Source organism: Mus caroli, chromosome 7 (genome assembly GCF_900094665.2).
Source record: "Mus caroli chromosome 7, CAROLI_EIJ_v1.1, whole genome shotgun sequence".
In the NCBI taxonomy this organism is placed as follows: Eukaryota; Metazoa; Chordata; class Mammalia; order Rodentia; family Muridae; genus Mus; species Mus caroli.
Window position 1 is genome coordinate 139,260,875 of NC_034576.1, and position 22,057 is coordinate 139,282,931.

The 22,057-nt window shown below is 49.1% G+C and overlaps 1 protein-coding gene across 4 annotated transcripts in view; it reads left to right on the forward strand.

Annotated features, from left to right (window-relative positions):
• Positions 1-13,127, forward strand: part of Mgmt (O-6-methylguanine-DNA methyltransferase) — a 232,663-nt gene extending 219,536 nt beyond the window's left edge. For all 4 annotated transcript variants that reach the window (XM_021169031.1, XM_029480221.1, XM_029480220.1 and 1 more), the window contains 2 exons: positions 6,248-6,387; positions 12,824-13,127. In XM_021169031.1, coding sequence (XP_021024690.1) covers positions 6,248-6,387; positions 12,824-13,033 — 350 coding nt within the window. In that variant the 3' untranslated portion in view covers positions 13,034-13,127. The remainder of the gene's footprint in view (positions 1-6,247; positions 6,388-12,823) is intronic.
• Positions 13,128-22,057: the final 8,930 nt, after the last annotated feature.

Below are 22,057 nucleotides of genomic sequence, written 5' to 3' on the forward strand. Positions count from 1 at the left end.
TCTCTCCCATCCTCCTTCCTTTGGACCTATTTTATCAACACTAAGGATTTTTTAAATTTTATATGCCTTTTTACTGTCTCTTCTTTTTGTAGATTTTTCTCCTGATTGTTATAGATATTGCAACACTCGCTTTCTGTCAAGTTAAAAATCTACCTTTTGCCATTTTTCATGGGGTGTAAAAACCTCATCCCCACAGAGACCCTCATAGCTGAGGAATGAAGAGAAATGAGGTTGGTCACCTCTCAACACAGGTGTAGGACCTTTCTGCCAACTGACTGTCTATAACCCTTTGTGTCTAGATATGTTGAAATCTTGTTGTGACCATTGGTACTTGCAGATGTTAAATGTATTGTTAAACGCACACACACACACACACACAGAGAGAGAGAGAGAGAGAGAGAGAGAGAGAGAGAGAGAGAGAAACTCCTTAAGAACCAGTAGGTTGATATCTAGCCCTGTGTGCCCCATCTCTCTCATCCTGTTTAGTTTATGATGTAGGGAGAGGAGCTTGGGCTCTCCTGAATGCTTGGAAAGTGATTTATCCAAGATACACCTCCAGCCCTTTCTTAGTTTATCCTCAGACATGATCCTGCTGGATAGCCCAGGATCTTTCTGCCTTCCCAGTAGCTGGAATCACAGGCCTGTTTGCCATGTCTGCCCATGCTGCTGGTCTTGTGGTATTCTCAGGTTCCCTCTTGTATCTCTTTTCTCTGAATATGGGGGCTCCTACCAGTGGGTTATCTCAGCTTTTCTCTCTTACCCAAAACCTTCTTCATATGTTAATTTTATTCCTAGGGCATTTTAAAGACAGAATTCTGGGTTGCCAGTGCCTTCCCTTCAGTGTGGTGAAAATGCTGCTCTGGCCTGGCATCTCTCATAGAACCCTGTGGCTGTTCATATCGCTGCCCATTGTAGAATGAGTTCTTTCTCCTCAGGCTCCTTCTCTGTTTTTAGCTTTCAGCAGCCTGGGTAGGGTCTACTTGATCAGGGCTTCTCGGAGTGTGTCCTGTTTGCAGTTTACTCTGCTCCTTGAAAGCTGTTCTTTAAAACTCTTTTCCATTCCACTCATCCTCTCCTCCTACTGGTGATTAGACACGAACAATAGATCATTTGACTGTGTCCAGTTAGGTTAGTCCTCACACTTCTTCTTGGGGAGTTTTGTTTGCACTAGATAGGATTTCTCAGTGTTCAGGTGGGGATACTCTTGACTCATCTGCAGATCCTTGACCCCTCCCTCACATACCTCTGCTGTCATACGGGTCTCATGAAGAGCAATTTGTAAGTCAAGTTATTGACTGTTTGGAGCCAGACTTTCTTCCTGTTCATTCTTGAGAACTTTCTGCAGAGACCTTGTGCCTTGCGTTTCTTTGGAGAGCGTTTCCCCTTCTGCAGCATCTGTGTGACATAGCCTTTCAGGTTTTGTCAAATGAGGCCGGCTTCGGCCTGAGCCTCAGCCTCAGCCTGGCTTATCTTTCCCCAGGCATTAGACATGTTCCTAACCATAAGCATGCACCTAATAATTGTGGATTATAGTCTGATCATCCTGAATATTATGAGACTCAGCCATGGCACACCCAAGATAAACAAGTAAAATAGAATTTTTAAAAACTCTTTTCCTCCACAGCCTAGCCTAGCTAGTGCCTTCTGGTTCTTGGGGCTCCCCTTTCAGTACCCTGGAAACAGTCTGGGCTTTGTTCAGATTCTGCTGAAGACTGCTCATGCCTTAGCCCAGAGCTAGGGCCAAGCAGCAGAAAGACAAAGAGAAGGAGAAAGCCCGGGCTTTTACCCTCCCGCACACCTACATCCACCAGAGAGGGTCAGCTATTCCTCAGGATGCAAGTTCCTCGGGCCACCACACCTCAGCACCAGTGTTTGATATCGAGCCCTGTGCTGTCCCCCCAGTATAGTATTTGGGGGAACAGTGGAAAGACAGGGTCCTGGGAGATCCCCCTGCTCTTCTGTTAGTCAAGGGAGCAAACCTAGCCTGGGATGAAGGAAAAGATGTAAACTGCTCATCATCTTGGTGATATTTCCTCCATCTGCCTGCTTCTGGTGACATCACAGCCCTCACAGAGCTACTGTCTATATTCTGCCAAGTTCCAGAAAGGTGTCTGATAGGAGGGACTGGATGTCATGTGCCGCCACCTGATCTCACCTCTCTTTGTTTCCATGTTTTAGCTTCATTTCTCAAAAACTCACTCTGGAGGCTCCTGAAAATTGGGTATCATGAGTTCAAATGGCTGTGGCCTGTGCCAACTTCAGTAAAGTTCTCTATGAGCTACCCTTTGCTGCCAAGGGAGCAGTCTCTGGGCAGGACCCTGTGTATGGCACCTGTGCCTCTGCCTGAGTGTTCTCTCCTTAAAGCCTGGCCCTGGATGAACTAAAGGCTCAGTTCTGAAAGATGGCATCTTCCATGGGTGTCAGAGCTGTGTGAATGAGAGAAAAGACCCCACCCATGCCCTTGGCCATGCAAGCCAGACCCCAGAGCAAGGCACTCTAGGGTAGGGTCTAAGCTAGGCCTTGAAGGCCCGCCCTGTGACTGTTCCATACTCAAGTGGCATGTAGTAGAGACAAAGGCTATCTAGGCAGCCCCTGGGATGATTGGTGGAAGCCCTGGAAATAGTTGGCTCAAGAAGTAAGATGGGCGGAGCCAGACTGCTGCTTCCTCTCACTGCATCCCCAGTGTGGGGTCTCCCTTATTAAAAGTAGCTGAGCTTCAGGGGTCTAAGTCCAGGAGTTGAGATGACTTTTCCTTTTAAGGCTGTACTTGCTACTCCCTTAGCATGCATCTAAAGCCTGTGCCTTCAGCACAGCACCAGTTTGGGAAGCAGCATCCTTCCCGCATCTGAGGACCTCAAGACCAGGTACTGTTTGATAAATAACTCATTTTTTACTTAGGTGGCTTCATTGCATTACAAGCCACCAGAGCCATGTCCTTCAGAGAGGGAGTTTGAGGTACAGGGGAGCTTCCAGCAGAGTCGTAACCCTAGCTACATCGACATGACAAGGCCCTCGGGGCAGTGGAGCAGGCTGGGGAAAGGAAGAATTTGAAAGGGACATGACAGAGGGGCAAGCTTGGAGAACTCCACACTGTAGCATGCAGAGACCATTTCCCACAGCATTGGAGTCACTGGCTTGCTCCCTGTGGAGAGGCACACGGGGGAAGGATAGATTTCAGTGGGTCCCTTAGGCTATACAACATGACTTGGCCAGCCACCAAGGATTTCTGTAGCCACATCAACCTTCAGAAATTGTGTTTTCTGCATTAACATTGAACTCAGTGATCATATTTGCTTATGACTGAAAGATGATCCTTAATGCAGAAATACCAGCCCCTCCTTACACTTAAGTGCAGAGTGAACCTGACTGTGCTCGCCTGCTCTAAAGCATTGTCTCCGAGAGTGGCTTCCACTAATTAGTGCCTTTGCTCCTTACAGGGTGAAGGAGGATGCTCAGGTACATTTGAAAATGTCGTGCTTGACAATAAAACACTGCTTCCTTAGAGCCACACTGCCTAGTGCCATTGTTCTCAACCTGTAGGTGGCAACCCCTTTGGAGATCAAATGACCCTTTCACAGGGGGTCACATATCATATATCCTGCATATCAGATATTTACAGTAAGATTCATAACAATGGCAAATTACAGTTATGAACTATCAATGAAAATTATTTATGGTTGGGGGAATCACTGTAATATGAGGAACTATGATGAAGGGTCTAAGCATTAAGAAGGTTGAGAACCACCGGCCAAGTGTATCATTGCCTAGTGTGGGTTGTAGGCTGGTTAGGTAGAAACTGGTTACTAGTCCTCAGGATACAACTACATTGATAGAGTGAGAGTGCCTGGCTAAGATGCACAGTACCCTGGTTCAATCCCCAGTACCATATGAAATGGGACATGATGTGCATGTCTGTAAATTTTGTATCTTGAAGGTAGAAACACAAGGGTCGGGAGTTCAAGGCCAGTCTGAGCTAGATGGTAAAAACAGAAACTTTTGTTGGTGTGTGTGTGTGTATGTGTGTGTGTGTGTGTGTGTGTGTGTGTGAGAGAGAGAGAGAGAGAGAGAGAGAGAGAGAGAGAGAGAGAGAGAGAGAGAAACTGACAGCAAAGCTGCAAGTGAAGCTGTCAAGGTGGGCCAGTGGTTAAGAGCACTGGCTGCTCTTCAGGGGACCCAGGTTCAGTTCTCAGCACCCACATGGCCACTCACAATATTCTGCAACTGCAGTTCCAGGGGATCCAACACCCTTTTGGGGCTTCCATGAACATGTGGTGCGTATACGTCTAAGCAGGTAAACACTCATACAAATAAAATAAAAACAAGTATTTAAAAAAAAACAAACATATTTGATAATCTATGCTGATATCTGAAGATATAAACTCTCCAGTCACTTACACACCTGGGGCAAAGATGCTTGGTGACCTGACAGTCCTTGGTCCGTGTCCCTATGGCATGTTGGTGTGACTGTTTCTCACAGTTACACTGAAACCAGTTAGACTATCTCTTGGTTCAATCCCAGTAGGTTTATTAAAACATTAGTTTGTTCTGGAAAACACCAGCCACAATCCTCTCCATAGGCCACAGTACAGGCAATAGACCACTGGATCTACACCCTCTGAGAATGCCCGGGCTGCTTCTGCCTCTTGCAGTGTGAGGCTGCCACTGCCCCCTCCTCAGGCAGCTCCCAGGGAGCCCTCAGCCTCCCTTCTCCTCCTCTGCCCACTTCCTTCCCTTCTCTCAGACAACAGTAACAATAAGTATGATTAGCAAGGTGATTTCAAGCCCCTTTCAGAGGGCAAGACAGTAAACAGAGCTTGTTTGCCTAAGGAACCCCTCCCAGCACCCAGCCACTCAAACCTCGCCTGTTAATGAACCAAGAGCCGGTAATGCGGTTTCTTCAGTTAAATTGATTCATGAATTTTGAAGAGAACATTATCTAATGAATTTTCTTTGAATAGAAAGCAATTAAAAGGACAAATCAGTCTGATTAACCCCAAAGTCACCCTCCTGCCACAAATGCTGTACAGTTTGAAATTATATCATAAAAAAACTAGAGCACATTTGCTGTGTCTGTGCCCTCTGCTAATCCATGTAAATTAATGAACAAATAAGTTAATTTCTTCCATGACCCTTTTCTAGTATCACCTGGATTATGCTGATGTTTAATTTGCTTAATGTTATAATAAAGACTAAACAGGGTTTTGGTTTTTTTTTTTTTCCAGTGAGGTGATTATCATTCCCTTCAGTTAAGAAGTGATTTTTATTATTTAACACGCATGTAAGGGTGTGTTTCCTTTAAGGACTAACTCACACTCTGCCAGCTTGGCACCAAGAGTGCCAAGCTCTGTTGAGGTACACACTCCCAGGGTCATTCCTGCCCATGGGACCCTCCCCTCTGTCATTCCCTTCAGAAACTTCTACCCCAAGTGTTGAAGCCCCAGGGATGGAGGATGTGGCTTGGCCTCCCTGCTCTCCAGCCAGCGTGTCTCCTCTGGAAGACAATAGGAATCCATTCGTAAGAGACTCCTCCTTGTATTCTGGGCTTATGCCCTACTCAAGATGCATGCAGGGAATGATTCCCAAACCCAGGGGCATCAAAGGAAAGGAGATGACCATACCTTGCCCTAGTCATTTCTGCTGCAGAACACAAAATGCATGCCACTTGATACAGCTAGTCAGAGAAAACAGGGCTGCTGCCTGCTGCCTGCAGCCAGGGTCACCCTACAACCTGGGCATACTGGTGGAGGCATCTGGCATTCACAATGGCACAAGGGCTAGTCCCCCTCACTGCCGAGTGTGGACGGTTACAGAAGGGTCCCATCCAGTCCCTAGCTATGTCCTCCTCTATCTCAACCGAAGCTGGAAATTAACCAGCAGTCCAAAGGCTTCCTCATAGGTGGGCCGGCAGGGACTCCTCGTGCTTGCTAATTGAACTGTGTGCAAAATGCTCGCCTGCCTGTTCACAGAAAGAGCATCACACACAGCCCCACATGGAACGTGGGGAAGCCGGAAGGAAATTAAAGATGCGGGAAGCCTTCAGAGGCCCGCCTGCTTTGTGCCTGCTTCACTCTCAGCTCTCCTTGCCTGTGCCACGGTGACAGAGCACTGTGTGGAGACCTGTGTTTTAATTGAGTATAACAGTTCTATTTGTGCCATTGCATTTCCTGCTAGGGGACTGGCAGCTATTTATATCCGAGCTGCTGGAGCCGTTTGTCCAAATCACGTCATTCTGTTTTCTTTCTTTCAGATTCATTCACCAGACAGGTGTTATGGAAGCTGCTGAAGGTTGTGAAATTCGGAGAAATGGTTTCTTACCAGCAATTAGCAGCCCTGGCAGGCAACCCCAAGGCGGCTCGTGCAGTAGGAGGAGCAATGAGAAGCAATCCGGTAAGTTCCGCAGATGGGCAGCAGGCCGGATACCTGCGTCGCAGGGCTTCAAACCTCCCAGGGAGCCAAGTGTCATTTGAGTACATGTATTTCAGAGGCCAACTATGCAGCTGGGATCAGGGCTTTGGGTTGGCAACTGCTGTGACCGAGACCTCTTTGTGTTCCAGCCACATGAGCCACATGTCATAGTAGCCCCTACCAGAGAGGAATAAGCCTAGGGAGTGACAAGCAGACAAGAGGGCAGCCTAGTGACTCCCCACGGGAGAGTCCCCACACTGGGTGCCTGTTGTGTAGCAGCACATTCTTCCATACGCTGGAAATACAACTGGACATCCAGAGGACAAGAGCCCTGTGGCACCTACCTTCTTCGAAGGTTTTCATGAAATAGTACAACCCTATCTCCCTGGGTCTCTGGGGTATGATGGCCCTAGATGATGTCACCTTGCACCATAGATGTCTACTGTCCTTGGGTGTTAGCTCCCCAGGGAAAGGCTCTTCCCCTCAAAGCTCATCAGCGTTAATTTATGTTTCTTCCTACCACACTGTCAGAGTTTATTGAGCATGGGGTTCCCAGCCCACAAGAAGACCATGCTTTTAGACACACCCTATGGTTCCACAAATGCAATGGGGATTTTGGCTCAGCCAAGGGCCAGCACAGCCAAGGGCGAGACCAAGGCCCTACTTGCCTGTGGGCCTTGTACCCGTGAGAAGTCATGTCATCACACAGTCCTCGGAGAATCCACACTGCCTCCGGGGTCCCTGAATGTCCCCAGCAGCCTCCCTTGTGGCAGTATATGTGTACTGTCATGTTGATACAGTTATGCCAATCCCAATATGATAGAAAAAAGCTACTTGATCAGAAACGTACCTCACCTAGAAGGGACATTGAGGAATGAACAGTCTGCACCTCTTTGTGGGGAAGGGGCATGTTATAGCCATGGGGCTCCTTGAACTCTCTCTGTAGACCATACTAGAACTCACAAAGATATCTGTCTCTGCTCCCTGAGTGCTGGGACTAAAGCCATGCATCAACATACCAGGCCACAAAGCATTAGATTTGGCAGAAGACAAAGAGACAGCTCCAATACATGTGTTCTGCGGCTCTGTGCAATGCCTCAGAAGAGCAGAGAAAGGCAAGATATTTTCTGCCTTTTTCTGCTGCATCCCAGTGGCTACTGTTTTAAACACACATTAACCACTCTGACCTCTGAATGGAGTAGGTCCTTCTGCACCATCCCCTCCTCACCCCCATCTGAACCCCTCCCAAGGCTAAGGGAGAGGTGTGGACATACATTCCCCAGCCCACGCCTGCAACAAGACACATGGCTTGGTATTCATCCACACTTAAGTTGGGAACCACGTTGTTCTGTTTTGCAAAGTTTCCCGAGTGTACTCACATGAAGTTAAAGATAGCCCCATCAGTGGGTACCAACATCACAGCTTCAGCTCAGAGTGCAGCTAACACCTCTGCTGTAAGAACAAGCCCTGCTGTCCAGTGTACATGCTGGTAGCCATACGGCATGCACTATTGTGATGAGTTTTCATCTCACACTACCAGAAACTGATATGAGGAGGAGATCCTGAAACTTGGAGAAAAGGCCTGGACAGTGGTGAGCTCTGCCTGCCTGGTGCCCATCTTGGTAGGTGTCCCCACTGACAACAGGGCCAAGATGGGGGTGGCTGTGTGTGTTTACCCCGGTGCTGCCAAGTTGGAATACGTTCATGGAAAACATAGTGCTCGTGTTTCTCCTAAATAGCAGCACTTGTGCTGTGAGCGAGAGGTTGTGGAATGCCCATCGCTGGAAACTGTCCCGCATCATTCCTTTGGTGGCTTACAGTAACCATGGCCTCATGCTGGCTGGTCTCACAGCTGCCCATTGCTGGGTTATCCCCTTCAAGAATAGGAGATGGGTTTTGTAGGATGGGCGTCTCCTCCATCCTGGAACTCAACTTCTCGAAAGTCTTTCCTCAGGTAGGACTCATTGGCCTTGTCAGAGACAGGACAGTCTCTGGAAGGCACCACACTACCCTGCATCAGGGATGCCCAGCGCCAGAGGTTCCTCACCACCATTCCCACACACACCTTCAGAGAACCCCCTTCTGCCACATCCTCAGACACAATTTGCTAAATGTAGTTCAGAGGCGATCAATACAAGCTCTGGGAGTTTCCCACCTTTTTCTAAACAAACACATTCCTAAGGAGTTAGTTTATTCGCAGATTGCCATGAGCACCATTGACCCCTGAGTCCTGTTCTGCCATTCACCCAGATGGCTGTTGATAAAGATTTAGCATCATGTTCTGAGTGTCAGGGTTGTCAGAGGAGCTGAACCATTTGACCAGAAGAAAAAACCGCACCGGGAGCTATTGATTACAACTTCTCGGTGTCACTTGTTCACCAGGATTTAGGTATTGATGAGGCTGCGAGTGAAAACAAGCTTTCTCCCTTGTGGGCTCTGCCCAGAAGAACAAAGGCAAAGTTGGAAAAAAAAATACTCAGCCAGTACCAGAATCAGAGGGATTCCATTATTGATTGCAAGGCTCCTTCATGTTATTTTTGTTGGAGACAAATCTATGGGTTTGGAAGTTTTATAGCAGTTGAGAAAGGGCTGGTGTGAGTGATGGATCCAGGTATTGGACAAATTAGATTTCACAGCATGAAGATTTCAATGAAGCTGTAATACCATGGGCTCCTTGTGTATCGATAGCAACCACATCGCATGTAGCAGGGGCTCTCAAGAAGAGGGCATCAATGATACAGGCCCTTCAGATATGGTCATGGGACCCAATAAATCTTATGGCTGCATACCTCCTGCTAATCTGACGTGAAGCAGGGCCCATTTTTAAAGGTGAGTGTGTGAGCAAGTCACTGGTCCACAGTGCATTCTGAGCCAACGTCCTCAACACAGCACTAATCCACAGAAGGAAGCAGGGAGAGGTATGCATGCTACTCACTTTTAGAATTCCATATTCCATTAAGAGGGAAGAAAAGAGTCAAATGGGATGACCTATCAAGTGGAATGGCGGAATGTACATCTAATAGTGGTGAGACCAGGTTAATTGGCACACCTGCACCAACCAAAGCCAAGGGTTGGCATCATGGCCCAGTCTTCTAACTCTGTATCACATTGTATTCGCTTTTTTTGGTTTTTTGGTTTTTTTGTTTTGTTTTGTTTTGTTTTGTTTTGTTTTGTTTTGTTTTGTTTTAAGAAATCAGCCATAGTAATGTCCCATTCTCAAAACCCTTTATGGGTCCTTTAAAGGTCAAGGTCAGATGCTGTCCTCCACACACACCTGGAATTCCACTTCTCATCCCATGCAGCTCCTGTCTGTAGAGTCAGCTCTCTCCTTCCTGGTCTTCATGGCAGTCGTCCTTAAAATTACTCATAGACCACATCAGTACATGTCATGTTGATAGCCAAACTTGCAGTCAAAGCAGGATAGTGTCTGTGAGGTTGAAAGTCACGTCCTCTACCTCCCAAGCTTTGTCATAAAACAGCAGTGATCCACAGGTCCACAGAGTCCCATCGCCATGTCAATCACTGGACAAGAGAGGCATCAGGAAGACAGGCAGCTCCAGACTCCTGCTGGTTAGAACTGGTTTTGCCTTCTAAGAACCTGGTGACCTTTATGTGAGTTCAGTGCCCTTGGCCTGAGGTGTTGGAGGGCTGCAGGGGGCCGCATAGGGAAACCTCACATCAAACATGAGAAGCTCCTTCTTAGGCTGAGGGACTGGAATGACCCCATCTGCTGGGTCATGTGTGTTGCACCCCAACTAGAGCACGCTATGTTCAGCAGGCCAACCATGTGGCTGAAGGCATGGTGGTGACCATGGCACACATGGCTGCCCACAGGAAGACTTTGAACAGCAAGGAAGCAGCAACAGTGGGATACACTGCTTCTGAGATACAGAGTTCAATTTCTCAGGTATCTGTGCCAGACGGCTTCCTCTAGACCATAGCTGGCCAGAAACTGCTCACTGTGTCCCACTCACTTGCCATGGTAGGTAGAAAAGGCAGGGGTGCATTGTGGGTAAAGGTTTCTGAGCCACAGGGAAAGGCTGAAAGGAGAAAGATGGGATATAGATGGTACTCGACAGTATCTGTACAGTCCTTCCACTGGAGCCCCACAGGAGTGGCTGTCTCACCACAGCAGAACATCAGAGATAACCTCAGACTTGCATCCCCTGTCTGCATGTGTCAGGGCAGCTCAGAACCTTCCAGAACGAGCCCTGAGCCTCCAGAGCTCACTGTAGCAGGTTCCCAGACCTCAGGTTGTGTTCACCGAAACTTGCCATCTCCCACAGCAACCACTGTAGCTATATCACAATCCATGTTCCCTGGGCCCCAGTCACAGTGAGCTCTGTGGGTTGCTGACACCACAGTGGCTGTGTGATTCCTCCTTTACCTCTAGTTAAAGCTGTCCCAGGAAATACCCATTAGGATCTCAGGGCAAAAATGTCTATTGAATCCACAGCATTCTCTCTAGCAAGCACATAAGGATGTTCCTTGCTGGGGCAGATGTGCAGCCATTCCTGCCAGGCTGAGTAAAGTCATACTCTGACACTGTTGCCCAGGGAGAGAAATGAGGCGAGTCCATGTGGCTGCAGGCACTGTGGGTTCCTGAAGGTTTCATGGGGATGTCTGTCTTTTTCTGCCCATGCTATGAACCAGTCAGGATTAAAGGTACAAGGATGAAAACCAGATTGGAGGAGATGGCACTGCCCTGACATCTTCCCAGTGTTTCCCTCCAGGATGAGATCCCCTCACCAGCCCTGCCATCTCTGACCACCCTGGCTAAGGCATACATTGACCTTTTTGAAGGAAATCAGGGTACAGGTAAATCTACAGACATGCTGGCAGTTCTCATCTCTTCCTCCCCTGCAGGATGGGAGCCAGTGAGGCCAGACATGTCTCTATCCACAAAGCAGAAGGGGCCCAGTAGCTGTCAACCCCCGTAGATGATGGACCATGGAGCCTCAAGCCATATAGCCCAGCCACCTGCCTAGTGAACTAGGCAGTTATCATTTCCTGTGGACCACTGCTAAAATAAGCACACTCCCTATGCAGAATCCTATCCTAGTGACTGGACTTCAAAGAATGAAGCCTGGACAAGGTCATAGCCTTGTGGCTACAGGTTGAGCATCAGAGTCCCTTTGGTCTGAGCATTGCCCTGGAGCCTGGGCTCCATGAGTACCTGGCATCCAGATCTTTTGGACCCCAATGAAGATGCCTGCAGGTTTGCATGGTGCTGAGCCAGGAAAATGGTGGGGCAGTTGCTACCATGGGGCGCATGAGATTACAGACCCCTGTTTTGGAGTTTGTTGGAGTCAATAGAAAGAAACACCCATTTTGATAACTCACTGGAATTATTCCCCCTGTTCTTTGATTGGTGTGACATATTGCATAGCAGTTGACTAGGCGAGTGGCTCAGAACACATAGACAACACCACAGCCCAAGCATACATGTGCCTGGCCATCATCACCCTTGGTCAGGTCTGACCGTCATCATCCCCTTGTGTGCTTGATTCCACTAAGCAGGGGCCTCCCTTAGAGTAAATCCATTATGTCACAGTAGAAAAGCATCCATACTTAGCTTTACTCACACCATTAAGGATTGGCGAGCAGCCTTGGTACGCCAGACCATCTGAGTTGGGAGGCTGCAGCAACCCTAATAAGGAATTCCTAGTCTGGGGGGCTTGTTGAGATAGAGTGACCCACTGACCATACCCGGCTCTGGGTGTGCTGCCGATGGCAGTGTGTCCAGGGGAAGGCATAGACACTGGACCTTGTGAGACGCCATATTTTCCAGAAGGGAAGGGAAAGAAAAACTCCCAATAGCAGAAACAAGCTTGGCCAGCTTTTCCTGTGAAGGGAAACTAGGGAGTATTTTGTGCCATCACAAACCAACCACATGTATAGCTAAAGGCATGCTAGTGTTCAAATAAAACTTTATTTTAAAAGAAAAGCGCAAAAGGTAGACAACAGCAAACCCTTAGCCATGGTTTGCTAAACCCTTAGGTGAACTGGGCCTGTTGTTATCCTTGAAGATTCTAGCTACAGCTTAGCGATGACAGAGAAAGTTGTTTCCTGTGTAGAACTCAGAAATGATGTTTTTCCTTCAGGAGGTGAACTTGATAAATCACTTCCCAGGTGCAATCTGGCATCCTCCTCCTAAACCTGGATCCCAGGAATCCCATATCCCACACACACCTCAGAGCAGGTATTCCTCCTCCACGCCCCGAAGGATACCCTCAAGGCCTCTGTAGGGTGCAAAGTAGGGATACTGAAGCAATCAACTGGCATCGTCGCCACTGTGCCAGCAGCCTGCTAACTGCAGAGCTACCCGGTGGTGCCGGACAGTCACGGGTGAGACCTTGTCTATAGCACAGAAACCTCCGCCCAGATCCAGACTGACAGTGGCACCCCTGTTTTTCAGGTCCCCATCCTCATCCCCTGCCACAGGGTGGTTCGCAGTGACGGTACCATCGGCAATTACTCCGGAGGAGGGCGGGCTGTGAAGGAGTGGCTTCTGGCCCATGAGGGCATCCCGACCGGACAGCCAGCCTCCAAGGGCTTGGGTCTGACTGGAACCTGGCTCAAGTCATCCTTCGAGTCGACCAGCTCCAAGCCGTCTGGCCGAAATTGAGTAACCATTTGAATGACACAGAGATGTAACGCGTGTCGGAAACGGATGTGTGGTGGCACCACTATATTAAAAGAGCTGCAAGTGTCCTGGGGGACGTGATGTGGCTGCCCTTTCTTGTTTCTACATTTTACAGCAGAATGAGTTCAGACGACCCACCTCGAGTGTGTCATCAGTTCCCTCCTCTGACATGGTTATTGTTCTATTTTTAATGCCCATTAAAATGGGGGTGAGCAAGGAAGGCCTGATGAGCCTTAGGGCCCCTTTGTATGAAGGGAGACACATCTGACACCTGCAGGCAACAGCTGGCTACCCCAGCCCATCCACACTAAACAGCTGACCCCACCCCGATAAGGCCCCCAAGTCATCCTTCAAGCTATTTACCCTGTGGAGATGGCAGCCCCCATTCAGGCCCTAATCTCCCACCCTTACTGGCTGGAGGGGAGACAGGCTAGCAAGCGAGTGCTTTGTTGGGGGTCTCAGCATTGCTCCCCCATCTGCCAGGAAAGTGTCTTGTATCCACGGTGGATGCAAGATGATTAAGCAGAAAATAAAATAAAATATTACCATCTTCCAAACACTGGTTTGGAAATGCAGAATAGCAGCATTTGGGACACCCCCAAATTCCAGCTCTCCTTTCTTTCCTTGTCTTTGAAGGACAAGGAAAGTGGTAGGTGGAGGAGACATGGTGCCTCCTGGGAGCCTCGAGGACCAGGAACCTGTAAAGGTCCCAGCAGCCCATGTTGATCTCATGCATTGAAGGCTATACTGTGACTCAGCGCATGCTGCCACCAGCTCTGGAGACTGTCTCCAGATCTGCCACGAGGCACCACACGATGCTTCACAATTACATCATCCTCCCACCTTCAGAGTCAGCTACTCCCAAAAAGGGAGAGGAGACTCAGCCAGGTGCATGGCTAGGTAAAACAGCATATGATTGGAGGAACGAACCACCAACCGTGCAGCGGAGAGCTTGGTTTTATGGTGGCCTCTCTGACAGCAGGTGCCACTCATGGCATCATGGAATCATGGCCTCTACATAACCCTCGTACTGCATGCTACCTTGACACCCACGTAAACCTCAGGCCTTTCTCCCTGGCTAACAGTTTATCATGTCCTCATCTTGCATCCAGCCACACTAACTCTGGTAATTTTTTTTTAGAGAGGCATCACCAATACTACACTTTCTGAATTTGGTCATCACCTATCATCACAGAGCAAGGTGGGTCTCATTTATGTGAGCCCCATAACTCATAAGTTTTCAGGACAGGGCTGGGCATGCACCCTGGCACCCTCCCATCTGGCCTTGCCAGGGTGTTTTCTGCTCATTTCCTGGAAGGGCCATCTCTGTCTGACATGGCCAGCAAGACCCATGGAAAGGGCTGGGGTAATTGTATCAGAGTAACGCCACACTGGTATCTCTCCAGCACCAGGAAATCACTGTATGATGTTTTTGTCCTCTGCCTGAAGAGAGCAGAATTCTCAAAGAGCCGTGTACGTGTGTGTTCCAACAGAGGGCACTGTGGCTGCAGTGTGCTGGGGAGACCCCAGCCTCCACTCTGCCTTCAGAGGAGTTGGAAGGTGGGCATCAGGGTCGAAGTCAACTGGTTCTGAGCAGGTCCTCCACCCCGCCGTGTGGGCCGTCAGGCCAGTGCCTTGTACATAGGTCTCCTGTGCCTGGGTGGCCTATGTAATAGGAGCTTTCTTTGTGATCTCTGCGCTTCCAAATAGATCCAGGCTCTAAGAGGAGCCTGGGGCTGGACAGACATCCACGGCCGAACCCCCAGCATGGGACAGCCACATGCGGCCAGGACGCCAACCCCATCAAAGCCACAAGGGCAACCTGGCAGTTCCAGGTAGCCTGGAATGATGAGCGGACGTGCTTGGGCCTGCCCTTGGAGCGATGCGAAAGCCGTGTCTGCTCCCCTCTCCGAGGGTTTCCTCGGTGCTGTCATAACAGGTTCATAGATGCCCCGAGGTAGCCGTTGACAGCAGCAGGACTCACTGCAGTGACCGTGTACTGCTCCAAGGATAAACTCTGCAGAGGCTGACATGAAACACCAGCACGGTTGCCTGGAGCTGCTCTGGCTCGGGGTTGCAGCGCAGCTTGTGAAAATGAGAGAAAGAGGAAAGGCATAAAGAATTACAAAAATATTTTCCAAATAAAAAGAAATGTTGAAACAAGAAAGCTGTGTTCTTTGGCCTTGGCCCCCGGTCCTCCTCACCTGTGGAGCCTCCATGCCCTGAGCTTCTGTGCTTTGAATGCTCACACGGAGGCCTGTGTAGCCTGTCAGCTGCTGCTGCACCGAGACTTCTGCCGGCTTCCCTGTCATCTTGCCACCTCCATAAACTGCGGTGACCAAAGGCTCAGACCTCACTGGCAGCAGAATAGATAGATGCATTTGGCTGCAAAGGATGCAGAAACTTGGAAGGGGGTGTTTTTCTCCCAGTCTTTTCCCTATTAAGAGCACACATCCCACCCACTGACCCACGTCCTGTGGCCTTACCAAGGGATGAAGAGACAAGAGTGTGAGTCTGACTTATTTTCTGCTCAAGGTAGAGAAGCTCCAATCTGGAGAAAGGCCAGTCCTGGGTCTGGAAGCCACATTCCTGTAAGAGGCATAGGATAAAGGGGTCACTCTCCAAGGTTCTAGAGGTACAGACAGTGTGTATTTCAGAGGGGATGAAAGACTCGCTTAGGAGGTAACTGGGTGTTTAGCTCCCTACCAGAGAGTCTCTGGGATGTTCTCTGGGGATTCTGACATGTGCTGGAGAGCCATACTTCTTGATATCTTCTTGTAGACCTCTCTCTTGCATTGTCCTATAGATTAGTACTGCCCTCTTGCCCCAAGTTCCCCTTTTTAAAAGGGGGCTAGTTTGCCTATCATTGATACAGGCATACTGAGACCTAGGCATTATCAGGATAGCCTTCCCATATAAAACTCAGGAGCTGTGGAAGGGTTTCAAACCATCTCCAGAATAGCATCTTGCAGTCATTGGCAACTGGGTAAAATACTGCACGGATTTCGCTGCGACCCTGAATCTAGTGCACTGGGTGCACTAGAGGTCTTGGTCCCAGCTCAGACCTCGACGCTGTCAGAGCGGACAGGGAATTCCTGCTGAATCTGTGTGAAACTGTTCCTTTCCCGCGAGAGCATTCCAGACAGCCCAGTGTTTCTTTGCTTGCAGACATTGTATGATAGGGTTCTGTTGTGTGACAAGCACACTGGCTTAATGTGGGACCCAAGGAGTAGTTGATTTCACTCTGAAGATTTTTCTGGAAGTCCATTCAGGAAGCTAAACCTTTTGCAGCTTCCTCCTGTTGGCAGAAGTCCGGGCCCCTGTGTGTCTTGTTCACCTGAGTCTCACAGATATGTCCCAGAGGGCGAGGAGAGGTCCTTGGGTAGGAAACTAAATTTCTTTGGACTTTCCCAGGCCATCTTTGTCTGCTCTTTCTTTTCACAAACATTGTTGTTAAAAGTTTGCATTTCAGAGTCCAGATCTTGCAGAGCACAGGAGGCCACACAGAATGGAGTTGCAGCTGTTGGAGAGGTGGAATCAGGAGGACAGTGACTTAGAGGCCTGGGTTATGTGGGAAGAGCTGGGTCTTACCTACAAAAGCAAAACTGCACACTTGTGAAGCAGAGGCAGGATGGGAGGCCGTCTGGTCTACCTAGCAAGTCCCAGGCTAGGAAGAACTACACGGGAAGATGTTCCAAAACAGCAAACAAAAACACAAAAGAAAAAAAAAATGTTTTTGAAGAATCAAGTTCCTGGCAGTATCACTTAAACAGTTTGAAAAAAGTGAGACTTTGTAAAAAGGTTCCTTCCCAGTCCTATTGTACGTCTGTCTGTCTGTCTGTCTAAAGCAAAGGGGAAATGTTGATCAAAAGCCAAGGCAAGAATCTCTTAAGTCCAGACATGGCTCCAGGTGACCAAGGGCAGGCGTCCGGGGGCCTCAGAATCCCAGGACCCCATGGCTCCAGCTGCTGACAGATAGAGAATGCCTGGCCTCCATCACACGGGGCCTCTCCAACAAGGGTCTGCGGTGGGGTTGGGGGCCGGAGTGGATGAGGAAGTAGGAAGTGGATGCTGGGCCATGAGGTGCAAATTGACAGCAGGGCCCAGCCTGACAGCGCCTCTGATTGATGAGAGGACACTGTTAACAAGCCTTTAAAGTTTCTCATTAATGTTTTTTTTTTTTTTTCACTGAAAAGAGCCACAAGAAAAAAAATTCCACCTGGGCCGTAATTAAGATCGATCCTGTACAGTACAGTGCTGGCGCTGTTGGGAGGCGTTAGGAGAAAGCAACCCCTCCTGTTAAAGGCTCGTTCTCAGGCTGCCAACCTCGGGGTTATTGAAGCCCCGTGCCAGGTGGGGGATTCGACGGAGGTACATTTTGTGGACTGGAGTGGAGTGGTGGGCCTCACTGGGAAGCTGTTTTCACTGAGGACGCAGAGTGGAGCCTCCACGTTTTCCTTGCCATGATCTCTGATTTAGTGACCCAGGAAAGGAATAATGCGCCCAAGGGTGCTGAGTGACAGCTGCTCCCAGCCAGTCCCATGGAGTGTCAGAGCTGGCCCTGCCTGGTATGTGTGACAGACGCTCCAAGAGACTCAAACACTGGAGTGATGTTTGAGGGCAGGGGAAGGAGCAACAGGCTTAGTATGTCTCTCCTTGTTCACACAGGAACCACAACCCAAACCTCTGTACTATGCAGCCTGAGCTATGTGTGCCTTCGGGGCCATTTGTTGACGGAAATGAGTTGGAACCCAGCTGGAGAGGACACCAGTGTCCAAATGCCCTGTGGTGTATGGCACTCTGTACAAGTGCTGTTTCCACATGTTTTGGTTGGCATGGCTACAAGAAGGTGGTGCACCTGTGAGATTTTTGGAATCTATGGAGGGGGTGGGAGGCTTGTGAGGTGACTTACAGTGGAGTCTATCAGGGGGCCTTCCTGGTAGGACTCAGGAAGCTCCCATTCTTGGTCCTCTGTGGGAAGCTGGGTTCTAGCCTGGCTGAGAGAGAGTCCCCAATGGGAAAATTGTCAGGGCTTTGATGTCCAATTTCTAAGAGTCAAGGAGCATTTCTGCATCTAGGCTATCCTACCTGGCAGAGGTGGCCCTGGAGCCCCTCTGTTGTTCAGGGTCAGCCCATGCAAGTCCCCAAGGCTGAGCAGCCGGCCTATCACTAAGCACCAACAAGCCTGGCCAAAGCAGGTACCCTAAAGATGGACCTTTCCCAGTTGCCAGGACATGAGAATTTGCACTGAAGTAAGCTTCTCTGCCACCATGTTGGGCCACTTTAGAAAAAAAATCTTTCTGGAATACAGGCAGCTACAGATTCTGCGTGGTGAATCTGGATGGCAGGCAGGTGTGGAGATTTGACTCGAGTCCTTCCCTTCAGCTGGCTCCCTGGAAGTAACTGGACTGTGGACTCCTTCCTGGCTGGTTGTTCCCACCCAGTGCACCAAGGCTTCTTGAAGGAGCCCCATATTAGAGGAATGGGTGGAAGACTAGCCTCAAGCCATCCCAGGAACATTTGGGAATCAATTTTTAGAGAAAGGCTATGGACTAACAGTCACACCCCTGACCACGTTTAGAAGCCATCTTACTGCCTCTTGGGTTCTGGATCAGAGCAGCCCCACAGGCTCTGCATGACACATATCAAACACCACTCACTCCAGCAGGTGGGACAGTCCTTTTGGGGTCCTGTGACATATTGGACAGATCTTAGGAAGTACCACTCAGTGTGTCCTCAGCAGGCTTTGCTTATCTCTGGTGCCAGAGGCAGCCAATCCTTCCAAGTCCACAGGAACTGGGGGTGGGGAGGCAGAGGGGGTGGTTCCCACATGTCTGGACTTCATCTGTGTTGTCCTGTTCTCCATCTGTGTCTAGGGTGAGCCAGGCCCCAATTCCATGCTAACAGTGGCCAGAGACTTTTTCACCAGCCCCAGAAAGCCCATGCCTAGGCTCTAGATTGCCTAAATACATAGCCACAGCTGGAAACCTCTGATTCCCACCAGACCACCATACCCCCATGGCCTTGTCTGCATTGGTGGGGGTAAGGGAGTCCCCTGCCTTTAGGAGAGTCCTGGGCATGAGCACAGACCTCACGCTAGCTCTGCACACTGGTCAGAGCACTCAACCCTACTCTGCTCGTGGGCTCACACATTTTGTAACTGGGTCTTAGGCAGCATTGTAACCCTTGGAACCAGGTGCACTCCAGCACGTATAGCCAACACCAAACCTTCCAGCTTCACTATGTCAGGTCTGGCCAGCATTTCCATACCCAGCTCAAAAAGCTAACAGAAGCCAGTTATCTGTGTCCCAGAGCTTCCCCAGAGGACCAGGACCCTGAGTGTGTGTAAAAAGTGGGTGTTGTTGGCTGTTGGTGATTCTAAAGAACATGGAAAATATCTGGAGATTGGGGTTAAAGCTGGTTGTCCCTCAGAGAGCCTGGTTATTTTCACACCTTGTGATGATGGCCTCTGTGAGCTGAGTACCCCCCCTTCTCTATCCTGCCTTGTTGCAATGGCTGTTGGCAAAAGCTGAAGCTGTTCTATCCTGCTTCTGAGATGGGAGGGGGGTCATCTTTCTGACTCCCTGAGAATAGTTAGGTGAGAAGGTTGGGAATAGCTCACCAAGGTCCTTGGTGTCCCTGTCTAGGAGACACCAAGGTATGAAGAACATGCCTTGGGTATTGGCAGAACTATCAAAAGATCGCCAAAGATCAGACTCCAAGGAACAAGGGATAAAGGCAGTCACAAATATGCCTAAATTCTCTGTAACAGGTAAGGAAATGGAATCAACCTAGCTATCAATCCGTGAGAGCAGAGGTGAGTCTACCTGGAATAATAGGAGGGATGTTGTATGGCTGGCTGGCTCTCTCCATCCTCACAGGAAGAAACCTGTCCTGTGTGCAGAATAAGGCCATGAAGACTACAGAGGTTGCATCTGTTGCTAATGGCTGTCTCCACGGGCAGTTTTGCCTTCTTCATACCTAAGGCCTACAAGCACGACTGTGCCCATGACCTATCATTCCATATGCATACTATTCAAACAGGGAAAGTAGGCAGTCTTCAGTTACACAAGGAACATTGGGAAACATCCAGCCAAAGGTCTCAGAGAGTAAGGCACCTGCTACTCAAGCCGGATGGCCTGATATTGTTCCCCAGAACTCAAGTGGAAGGAGAGAGCTGACTCCAAATAGTTGTCCCCTGACCTCCACATTGGCATCACGCCCCTTGTGTACCCATGCACACTCACAAAAACCACATGCACACGTTAAACAAGTACATTTTTTTTAAAGAAAGAGAAGATTGGTAAAAGTAATAATAATAATAAAATGGGTGGAGCTATAATAATGCAAGCCTCTTATTCCACATCCTCTGGAGAAGGAGTATATCACAGGTTCACAAGCAGGGTCATCACAAGTTCAAGGCTAACCTGGCCTACAAAATAAGGTCAAAGCCAGGTAAACCTAACTACCATAAAATGAAAAAGTAGGACTGAGGATATCAATTAAGTGGTGAAGGACTTTCCAGACAGGCAGAAGGCCCTGGGCTTAATATCCCATACTATGCAGACACATGAGGCCCTGGACCTATGCCCAGTAACACCTCCTGCTCCCCCTTCCCTGCTGCCCAACAAAGGACCTGAAATGTATGTGCATGACAGCAGACCCACAGGTTGATAGAAGTTTCTTGAAGAAAATCTGCCTTCTTGACATAGGGCCTGACTGGGCTTCCATCCTGGGATGTACGATGTCTGTGCATAGCTTCCCTGACCGAGGTCCATGCCAGAAGCCATCTTGGATAAAGGACTTTCAACCCTATACCTATGCCCCCTGCCCCCTGCTGTTCAAGCTACCCAGAATCTGTGAGACTGGACACCTCCAACTCTTGCCGCCCCTGTCATTGCTAAGGTTTCATTAATAACCTGACCTATGGATTCCAGAATGTGACATAGGGAATTCAGATAGTGCCCCCAACCTCATCGTGTCTCCACGTGTTTCTGGAATGGGCAATGAAGAGATATTACAGTTAATTCCAGCCAGCAAGGGCTCCATCTACCATTGAACGTGGCTAACTGGGGTACTCTGTACTCTAAGAGCCTTGGTCCCCAACAACAACCTGAAATCTCTGGGGGCCACAGGGCAAGCCAGGGAAACTCACAAAATCACAGGCCAACTGATAGCTCTCAGATGTGCAGGTGTCTTGTTGTGGGGACCCTGACCCTGCTGCAGGTCCTGCCGTGAGAGCTGCTAGGGTTTAGATCATTTAGAGGTGGGATCCCTGTCTTGTGCCTTATGGGAGAGTAGGAACATATACATCTGATTAGTGGAAAGGGCAAGGTCGCATGTTAGTACCAGCCCCAAAGCCGGCAGCAGATGTGGTTGAAGACTAGACTTGCAATGCAGCTGCAGGGTCATTAATGTTAGTGTCTCTGATGAGCCCAGGTGGCAGTTTCTCTTCTTCAGCCTCTATCCTCTTAAAGGTGAAGCTTTTGCATGTGAAAGATGTAACATCCCTGCCTTCGATGCAGCTTCAATTCTGAATTCTGTGTTGTTCTCAGAAAAGCGATGTAACCTTCCTCTGGCTACCATCACCCTGCTAGTCTTCGTGACCTCGGTTTACAGGTTGCAGTCTAGAAGTGACCATATACATCCCATCCCTGGCAGGTGATGGTGCAGTGCCCCTGGCCCATAGGCAATGGTAGACAGCAGGGATGGCAGCATACAAACAGCCTGTGGTCTTCAACTTAAAGATAATGAAGAGGCCAGCTCAAAACTGTGTCATCCTTTTGAAATGAACTGCATCATTTTATGAAGAAATCAAGTTGTAGTTGGCACAAAGTGAGATTTGATCTATCAATAATATTGAGAAACTGTAGGTATTGTAACCATTGCTAAACTACACCCTCTCTCCTGAAGGCAAAACTCCAGTGTCCTTACCTATAAGACTTTACACCAAATACTGGACCTGAACAACCAGGCAGGTAGTAGGTGTAGCCCTTCCCTGGAGGG